At 39.1% G+C, this 10,913-nt stretch overlaps 1 protein-coding gene across 1 annotated transcript; it reads right to left on the minus strand.

The window, feature by feature from the left end:
• Positions 1-887: 887 nt before the first annotated feature.
• On the minus strand, positions 888-7,683 carry LOC103847683. The gene is made up of 9 exons (XM_033285245.1): positions 6,636-7,683; positions 5,463-6,575; positions 4,919-5,165; positions 3,834-4,471; positions 2,933-3,701; positions 2,415-2,779; positions 1,331-1,523; positions 1,204-1,277; positions 888-1,013 (listed from the first exon to the last, which is right to left on the minus strand). Exons 1-9 carry the CDS (start codon positions 7,032-7,034, stop codon positions 888-890), a joined length of 3,924 nt encoding a protein of 1,307 aa, XP_033141136.1. The 5' UTR covers positions 7,035-7,683.
• Positions 7,684-10,913: the final 3,230 nt, after the last annotated feature.

Below are 10,913 nucleotides of genomic sequence, written 5' to 3' on the forward strand. Positions count from 1 at the left end.
AAAAGAAAAGATATAAATGACTCTCTTTTATACATATAGAGGAAAAATGCATAGGATCAGTCATTCACAGTCTACGCAAAGCGGCAAAAAGATTAAGGTTTTATGTTCTTAGGCTTTTGACGTAAGTTAGAACGATTTAACCATTGTATTTGCCTTTTTTTTATTTATTCCATGCAGTTGCAAAGTTTTTTCAATAAAACATATTTCAAATTTGTGATATCTTACTAGTATGCAGAATTCATATTTGAAACACCTCTCCTAACAAGCTCCTAGCACCTTTCCTTCAATAACCATCATCCAGAATTTAAAAATCTTCTAACCACCACACCTGATGTAAAAGATGAAACTAAGCAGAGGGATGAAAGTTGCACAAAGCCGAAGAACCTACTTTTCCATGTTTTAGATCGCTTTTGAAGTAGTGTACATACATTTTCAAACCAAACAAAAATTAAAAAAAAAAGTTTTATGATATACTACATTTTGTAATCTTGATTTGAAATCAAAAGATTAATTATCTAAAAGTTGAGTACCCAATGCGGTTATAAATGAAAATATCAAATTGAACAGTCACTTCGGAGACCATATAAATTACTTTTGATTATATTCAGCATAGTAGACCATCCCAAACCCTACTTCTTGATATAAAATGGGGGATCCTAGCTAGTAAAGAGAGAATCTTCAAACAAGTATATAAAATTTAACATCTGGAAACAAATCTTGTCAAGTACCTTACGGAGCTTGATCATCATGTAGCCGGCCTTTGATATCACGCCTTAGCAACTCCACATATTCCTGCAAATCCTCACACACAAGTCTGGTAAGGGGATTTTATCTTAAATATGGTATAACAAGTAAATTGGCTCTTTGATGCTTACATGAGCACGACTTTAATCACCGCAGAGATCGTCCGCAAGGTCTTCATGACTCATCGCAGCATTTTCGACCATTGCATGGAAGATATCTTCTAGTGGATCACAGTGCTCAATCATGTTCACCATGGGTTGAACGTTTGCCTAAGTCAACAAAATATATAAATTCAGTACACGTGATAGACCAAGAAACAATTGGTAAGAATAAAATCTGAGCCGAACAAAAACTTGACTTTCTTAAACCTCAAATCAAAATTATATTAAGCCAATCCATACTGATTTTTTAAATACAAAACGAAACTAGACTCAAAGCTAGATTAAATAGACGTGCTACCTGTAAGGGTTGATAATCATCAGGCTGGTGTATTGGGGCTTCAGATGACCATCCTTGGCTAAAAGCACGTGAGACTAGAGGTATCATTTGCTGAACCATTGTAGAGAAATCAAAGCCTGCATCTTACCCTTGCGTTTCGCCTGCATCATATTCTCTATCTCTTGACCATCCACCTGTTGAGCAATTTGTTGGACTGTGTTCATGATCTGTGGGTTCTGGGTGAATTGATGCAGCATATTTCGCAGCATATTTGGTAATTCAACACCACCTTGTCGAGATACCCCGGCTAGTAATCCATCCAGTACTGCGCTCTCCAGGACCTGAGACATTGCACATGACCAAAACGTTTCTTAAGATAATTTGTTTTTGATAAAACAAATTTTTAAATTCATGCAAATTTATCAAAATAGTCAAAATCTAGTATATATTAAAATCAAATCTAGTAGTTTTTAAGAAAATGAAGAAGCTCAAGCTTTTAACATGTTTTCATGAGATATCTAAGAGTAAGGTGGAAGTGAGATTATTGGTAATGAACTCCTAGGATGCTTCTTTGGATTGAATTGGATAGATCCTTGTATAAACGAATCAGAGACTCAAGTTTATCAAGGTGATGGATCGTTTGGTGACACAAAGAGTTGCGGAATGGCTCCTTGATACTCCTAGATGACTAGCTTGGATATTACACACCAAAATAGACACCCTTAGTTGTTGGATATGACACACCAACGAGATTCACTCAAGACTTGATGAGAAGTAAAGAGAGAACAAAGAAATCTGATAGATTTGTAGAAAAAGGATTGTGTTTAAAAGAGAGAACGCAAACACACTTATATAGAGAAGTATGGAACAGGCTCCATATTCTCGAGATCATTAAAGGGAACAGGCTCCCTTGGAACTACAACAAAGACTAAAGACTTATTCAAATTCGAAAAGAGTTTTTAAAACATGAAATAAAAACCATAGTTTAAAAATAACCTAAGGTGGAACCGTGATACATCATCTAAGGTTTATGTAAGTAACTTGTGGCCTCATTAAAAACCTTCCTTTGGAAAACCCAATGGGACAAAACCAAAGGCTAGGAAAAGAGCACACACAAGCACTTGCTTAGATGATGATCAGTTTGAAACCATTGCTTGAATGGTGATAAGAGTGTCTTGATTGATCAAACGTCCATCAAGACCGTCTTCTTGCTTCCATGAGATCATAAGTAGACTTCCAACAGCTTCTTTGAGTCTTCTAGCTTTGGCGCGAGTGATGGGACCTGGTGGAATGACTAAGGCATCATCTTCTTCCCTTGATTGGTCTTTGAACTCTTTATCTCCATCCTTGTGCCGGTCCATGATCATATCATCCCCTCCCTCTTGAAAAGGATTTGTCCTCAAATCTGGCTCATCTGCAAAATAAGGAACCAAGTCAGTGATATTAAAACTATTGCTCACATCATACCTTCCTTGGAGATCCAGCTTGTAAGCATTGTTGCCGATTTTCTTTATGATCTCAAATGGTCCATCAATCCTTGGCATGAGCTTGGATTTCCTCTCATTAGGAAATCTTTCTTTCCTTAGGTGAATCCAGACTTGATCACCCACTTCAAAGACTCTTTCACGCCTCCCCTTGTTTGCTTGTTTGGCATATTGCTTAGTCTTCTCTTCTATGTTGCGCCTTGCTTGTTCATGAAGTTGTTGTACCTTCTCTGCCTTCTTCTTGCCATCAAGACTAACTCTTTCACACTCAGGTAAAGGTATTAGATCCAAAGGAGAGATGGGATTGAACCCATAAACAATTTCAAATGGAGAAAACTTAGTAGCAGAATGCACAGCATGATTATATGCAAATTCACAATGAGGCAAACAATCTTCCCATGATTTCAAGTTCTTCTTTATAATTGCACGCAAGAGTGTACCAAGAGTTCTATTAACTACTTCAGTCTGACCATCAGTTTGTGGGTGACAAGTAGTAGAAAATAATAGCTTAGTGCCTAGTTTAGACCAGAGAGTTTTCCAAAAGTAGCTTAGGAACTTAGTATCTCTATCAGATACAATAGTCTTAGGCATGCCATGTAAACGCACAATCTCCTTAAAGAACAAGTTAGCTACATGCAATGCATCATCAGTTTTATGACAAGCAATGAAGTGTGCCATCTTAGAAAATCTATCAACTACCACAAAGATTGAATCTTTACCAGTACGAGTTCTAGGCAATCCAACAATGAAGTCCATAGAGATATCATTCCAAGGATGATAAGGGATGGGTAAAGGCGTGTACAAACCATGGTTTTGGACTTTGGACTTAGCTTGTTTACAAGTTGCACACCTTTCACAGAGTCTTTCCACATCTCTTTTCATCCGCGGCCAGTAGAAGTGATCCTGCAAGGTCTTGAGAGTTTTTGCGACACCAAAATGTCCCATGAGGCTTCCTCCATGAGATTCCCTAACAAATAAATCTCTCAAAGAACAATTAGGCACACAAAGTCTATTATCATAGAAAAGAAATCCATCCTGCCTAAAGTAATGTCCAGCAGCAAATTTCTCACAAGACTTATAAGCATCTTTAAATTCAGGATCATTCTCATACATTACTTTAATCTGCTCAAATCCTAATAGCTTAACATCAAGAGTGTTCAAGAGAACATACCTTCTGGATAGTGCATCAGCAACTATGTTTTCCTTACCTTGTTTATACTTGATGACATAAGGAAATGTCTCAATGAACTCAACCCACCTTGCGTGTCTCTTGCTGAGTTTGTTTTGGCTTTTAAGGTACTTGAGAGACTCATGATCAGTGTGAATGACAAACTCCTTGGGCCATAGGTAATGCTGCCATGTCTGCAAAGCCCTCACCAAAGCGTAGAGTTCCTTGTCATAAGTAGCATAGTTGAGAGTCGCTCCTCCTAGTTTCTCACTGAAATATGCTATGGGTCTCTTCTCCTGCATAAGAACAGCACCAATTCCAATTCCTGAAGCATCACATTCAATTTCAAAAGTTTTATTGAAATCAGGAAGTATAAGAAGAGGGGCATTAGTAAGCTTCTCTTTTAGGCATTGAAAGGCAAGTTCTTGTGCTTCTCCCCATTTGAATCCAACTTCTTTCTTGATCACCTCAGTCAATGGAGCGGCTATGGTGCTAAAATCTTTTACAAACCGTCGGTAGAAGCCAGCTAATCCATGGAAGCTTCGCACTTCACTGATGGTTTTAGGAATCGGCCACTCTTGTATTGCTTTCACCTTCTCTTGATCTACCTTTACTCCATCTGCACTCACAACAAAGCCTAGAAAAACCAAGTGATCCGTTCCAAAAGTACACTTCTTAAGGTTAGCAAAAAGAGATTCCTTTCTAAGCACATCAAGAACAGCTCTAAGATGTCCTATATGATCATTAAAGCTCTTACTGTATACAAGGATGTCATCAAAGTATACCACAACAAATATGCCAATGAATGATCTAAGAACATGATTCATTAATCTCATGAATGTACTAGGTGCATTGGTTAATCCAAATGGCATGACTAACCACTCATAAAGACCATGTTTAGTTTTGAATGCAGTTTTCCATTCATCTCCTTCTTTCATCCTAATCTGATGGTATCCACTTTTCAAATCAATCTTAGAAAATATGCAGGAACCATGCAATTCATCAAGCATATCATCTAATCTAGGAATAGGATGGCGATACTTTACAGTGATGTTGTTGATGGCTCTACAATCAACACACATGCGCCAGCTTCCATCTTTCTTAGGCACAAGAAGCACTGGTACTGCACATGGGCTCATGCTCTCACGGATATGCCCCTTTGCCATCAACTCCTCAACTTGTTTTTGCAGTTCTTTAGTCTCCACGGGATTAGTCCTATAAGCTGGCCTATTTGGAAGTGTAGAACCAGGAACAAAATCAATCTGATGCTCAATCCCTCTAAGAGGTGGAAGACCAATTGGATTATCTTCAGGAAATACATCTTCAAATTCCTGTAAAAGACACTTAATTTCACTCGGATATACCGGTGTTGGGTCAGTAACATTCAAAAGAGACTCTTTAAAGATAAGTAAAAGAATAGATTGATGAGCATTGAGAGTTCTTTTGATTTCACCCGATTTGGCATAGAGACTATGCTGCTTCTTTGATTCAGGTTTGAGGTCTATTTCTTTCTTCTTTTGTAGCTGCAGTTGATCTTGATGAACTTCCTTTGGTGTTAGAGGAACCAGCACAGTCTTCTTTCCTTTGAACTCAAACGTGTGCTTGTTGGTGTAGCCATCATGTATCACTCGTCTATCTGATTGCCATGGCCGACCAAGAAGGATATGTCCAGCTTCCATAGGCAATACATCACAGAGAACCTCATCCTCATACCTTCCAATTGCAATGGGAACCGAAACCTGACTAGAAACCCTCATTTCTCCTTCTTCATTCAACCATTGAAGCCGGTAGGGCTTTGGATGTTTCTGTACTTGGAGGCCAAGCTTCTTTACCATAGTTTCACTAGCTACATTCACACAACTTCCTCCATCAATGATAAGACTACAGACCTTTCCTTGCACAAGGCACCGAGTGTAGAATAGATTCTCTCTCTGTTCTTGCTCTTCAGCTTTACTTTGCAAACTCAAAGTTCTTCTAGCCACCAATAACCTTCCTTTCACGGGTTCTTCTTCATATTCTTCTTCAATAAGCGCCTTACACTCAGACTCTGAAAGCTCATCCTCAGATTCATACTCTCCATTCTCAAGAAGAATCATGATTCTTTTATTGGTGCACTCATTTGCATAATGGCCTCTACCCTGACACTTAAAGCACTTAACATCTCTAGCTCTTGCACTTGAAACCTCGGCCTTTCCTTTATCCTTGCTGTAAAAGGAATTTGGCTTTGAGTCTTCTTTCAGTTGCGGTTTGCTTTCCTTTTGATAGCTAGACTTTTCTTCTTTAGTTCCCTGAAGTCTGGTGTTGTAACGAGAATGAGAATGGCCCTTCCTCTTAACTTGTTGCTCAACTAGTATAGCTTTGTGAAGCATCTCTTCTATCTCCACATAGTGCTGCATCTCAACATTATCTTGTATCTCTCGGTTGAGACCTCCTAAGAACCTAGCCATAGTAGCTTCTTTATCTTCAGAAACACGAGCTCTCAGCATCAACAGCTCCATGTCTTGATAGTATTCTTCAACAGATCGAGATCCTTGGGTGAGTCTTCTTAACTTCTGGTGCAAGTCGCGATGATAGTGATTTGGCACAAATCTTTTACGCATGAGAGCCTTCATCTCGTGCCATGTTTCAACGGGATACTCTTGGTTAAGTCTCCTGGTAGTCACAAGCTGGTCCCACCAACTCAGCGCATAGTCATGGAACTCAGTTGCTGCTATCTGAATCCTTTGGGCATTGGTGTAGTGCTTACAGTTAAACACCAACTCCATCTTCTTTTCCCATTCCAAGTAAGCATCCGGATCAACTTTGCCATGGAAAGGAGGTATCTTCAGCTTTAAACCAGCAAGATCATCTCTGTAAGTTCTCCTTTCATCATGATCTCTTCTATGTCTCCTTCTACTATCTCTAGAAGAGGAACTGCTGTGCGTGGCTCGGTTACGCTCATAGTAGTGGTCTGTTTCTTGTGATTCAGCATGCTCTCTCGGGGTTTCATCACGTCTTTCTCGTCTAGACTCATTGCTATGACCTTGGCCCGTAGCTTGCCTTATCTCTTGCCTTATTTCATCGCGAAGTTCCTTCATACTGCTCTTGATCATATCAGCAACGGTAGTGATCATCGTTTGGTTTAATTGCTCAGTCATCTGATCTCTCAATAACTTGTTCTGTCTCACGAGTTCTGCTTCATCTTCCGACTCTCTCACCATGGTACCTGATTCAGAAAACACTCAAACAAGTAAGATGTTCACAAGAATCAAATCAGAACAATTAGTCGACGCGGAAACAACTTTCAAAAGATTCAAAAGATAGAAAACTTGCAGATCACGGATTAGAGAATTCAAATCGACAAGACTAAGATTAGATCTATCAATTTTGGATTTATGCAGATCAGATTCAAGACAAATAAGAACAGATCTATCACAGAAACAACACAAATCAAGTTATTCAGCAAGTGATTCGACAGATCAAGCGATTCGATTACTTCCTTCACACGGATCGGATGAGTTTGATTCAAAATATGATAAGAACACTTAGATCTAATAGGATTCAACACAGACGATTAGCAATCAGGTGATATGCTACTCAGATGATACGAGAAACAACAACAGATCGCAGATCTATCAATGGTAATCAAAGAAGTTGAAAAGTTTATTTGAAACAGAAGAGAAATCGAAAACTTCCCAATCCAAAGCAGCTCTGATACCACTTAATGAACTCCTAGGATGCTTCTTTGGATTGAATTGGATAGATCCTTGTATAAACGAATCAGAGACTCAAGTTTATCAAGGTGATGGATCGTTTGGTGACACAAAGAGTTGCGGAATGGCTCCTTGATACTCCTAGATGACTAGCTTGGATATTACACACCAAAATAGACACCCTTAGTTGTTGGATATGACACACCAACGAGATTCACTCAAGACTTGATGAGAAGTAAAGAGAGAACAAAGAAATCTGATAGATTTGTAGAAAAAGGATTGTGTTTAAAAGAGAGAACGCAAACACACTTATATAGAGAAGTATGGAACAGGCTCCATATTCTCGAGATCATTAAAGGGAACAGGCTCCCTTGGAACTACAACAAAGACTAAAGACTTATTCAAATTCGAAAAGAGTTTTTAAAACATGAAATAAAAACCATAGTTTAAAAATAACCTAAGGTGGAACCGTGATACATCATCTAAGGTTTATGTAAGTAACTTGTGGCCTCATTAAAAACCTTCCTTTGGAAAACCCAATGGGACAAAACCAAAGGCTAGGAAAAGAGCACACACAAGCACTTGCTTAGATGATGATCAGTTTGAAACCATTGCTTGAATGGTGATAAGAGTGTCTTGATTGATCAAACGTCCATCAAGACCGTCTTCTTGCTTCCATGAGATCATAAGTAGACTTCCAACAGCTTCTTTGAGTCTTCTAGCTTTGGCGCGAGTGATGGGACCTGGTGGAATGACTAAGGCATCATCTTCTTCCCTTGATTGGTCTTTGAACTCTTTATCTCCATCCTTGTGCCGATCCATGATCATATCAATTGGAATCGAAGTGGAAATGAAGTTCCGAAAGCTACCGACTCCCATTCCAAAGTAGGAAATGTATATCTAACAAAGCTTTTGCGCTAACTACTATAATCCAGAAAAAAATTACAAATTTTAATTGAATGCTTTACCCAATTTTTTTTAACGAAGTTCTAAAAATGAGACTCATATTCCTTTGTCTTTATTATCGTCTTCTCCTATATCCAAATCAAAATCTTGTCAATCAAAATCTAAATCATTTTTTCTCTATCAAATAAATTCACAAAATAAACTTACTTCAATGTATGAATTATGTTAGGGATATGAATAATGTTGATCTTATTGATTTACAAAGAAGAATATATACAAGTTTTTACATCCTAATCCAAATAAGAATATCTTAGATAGATTACAATAAATATTTTACTTACTTATTGTAATTGACTATTTCCTTATTTCTTATCTCAGTCATCCCATCCTTCGAGTTGGTGTGGGATATCTTGAAGGGATCCTATCTTGAATCCCTAACTTCAAAAATAGATAAACAAATGTTGAAGCTTGGAAGGACCGAGTTAAGATATTTTAGTTTCTCATTTGTATAAATGTGTGTTTGTAGTGATAAGCTTTTTTGAACAGCATCACAAAAAAAATAACAATCTGATTTCACATGTTTAATATGTATGTGAAAAACTGGACATGCTCTCTGTATATCAGCTTTGTTGTCATAAAGAGATGCATATGTAAAACACCTAACATGAATAGTATCAGTGTTGAGGTCAAAATCGGTCACGACGAAATCAATGTCTGAAAGTCCGTAAAAATCAGCATGAACATTTTTACGAAAAGTAATCCTCGTAAAGATATCTTTACGAAGAGCCTTGCGGTAAAATCTTGTTCAAATCTCAATCGAACCACTAAATACGATTGTCCGAAGGCAACGGACATGTATCCAAATCAGCCGCGGACAAGCTCGAGTATGGCAATCGGACCGCAGACAAGCCAAAGCTCGATCGATATGCGGCGACCAATAGCATGCACACAGCTCGGTCGCTACATCGATACGACACCAGTCCATTCATTCTCGTCTATCCTTCGATGCTATCTCCCGAAGACCGTAGCGAACTCAGTTCAAGTTTTCCGCTATTCTAAATCATCGATCAAACTTTGCGGTAAAAACCGCGGAAAGTCTGTTCTTTATCGAAAGAAGTCGCAAAAAAACGTTTCGAGTCGGAATACGGCCCAAAGGGACCTAAGACACGACTCGAGGCCCATCTTACGATTTCTTAACCAAAAGTCTGTAAACCGTAGGACGGTTTACGCTTGGTTCGCAAGGGAAGATAAATATCAAGTTTTCGCGGATAAATACGGAATTTTGAAGATAATTACGAAGATCGGAAAAAATGGAATATCTTCATTTTATGCTATGACGGCTTAAGGGCAGAAGAGTAATAGCGTAAACCGACCTTGGAGCGAGTATATAAGGAGTCTTAGGCGAGAGGCATGGGGGGGGGACAACTTTTTAGTCTCGGAAATCTCTGCCCTTAGAAATTTTAGGCTTTATTCTCGACAAGTTCGGTTTCTATGACTGGCACTGAATTACTAGACGAACTCGCCCAGTCAGTTCGATCTCTTGTCTGGCTCTATCAATTGAACTACGTTCGGCTTGATCCTCGAAAGGGGTACGTAGGCAGCCTTTAACAAGGTTCAGTCTGAAATCAATCAAAAATCTTTTCTGTATCTATTTCGTCTTTTGTTATCGAGCTGCGACTCAACTAGGTTTGAGCTATTAGGCCGCTAGAGCTAAGTAACTCGCTGACAGCCTTTGCGGCCAAAACTTTTATGATCTCTTGTAATGATCGCAATGCTCTTACGCGGACTCGAAATAAGATCTACTGTTTTCTCTAAACTCGTTTATTATCTTTTCATGATTTCCGCATATATTTGGTCACTTGTCGTTGGCTCTCGCAGAGATCCGGGACCTCTGGGAAATTAGGGTTTTCCTAGTTTCCCAATTTAAACGGAAATCGACAGTGCGAATTCAGTTCCCACAGTTTGGCGCTAGAAGGAGGAGGGGTTACGGATTACTCTTACTCATGGCCACAAAACGCTTAATCGAAACGATGTCTGCATATATGAAAGACAAACTCGCAGCACTGACTGCTCCTATGGTTAACAACTCCGCAAACGCCACAGTTCTTGAGAAAATCGAAAACCTTGCTGCGACTTTTCGCCGCAGGAAGTGCAATAAAACGAGCTCGCGATTTCTCTTTCTAAACATAAAGGGAAACGATAAATCTTATCAAGCCCTGTAAGTTTGGCTCATTACCGAACAAAAGAAATCTCAATGCGTACCAAAACACGTTTTCCGAAAACATTCCGGAAGGGTAAAACTTGTTCTCCCAAAAACCACTGAAAAACCCCTAGGTTAATCGCGGAAAAAGGAAACACAACAAAACGATTACACAGCTCGGTCGCTACGTAGCGACCGAGCACGCACACTGCTCGGTCGCTACGTAGCGACTGAGCACGCACACCGGTTGCTACGTAGCGACCGAGCACGCAAACGGCTCG

Source organism: Brassica rapa, chromosome A02 (genome assembly GCF_000309985.2).
Source record: "Brassica rapa cultivar Chiifu-401-42 chromosome A02, CAAS_Brap_v3.01, whole genome shotgun sequence".
Taxonomy (NCBI): domain Eukaryota; kingdom Viridiplantae; phylum Streptophyta; class Magnoliopsida; order Brassicales; family Brassicaceae; genus Brassica; species Brassica rapa.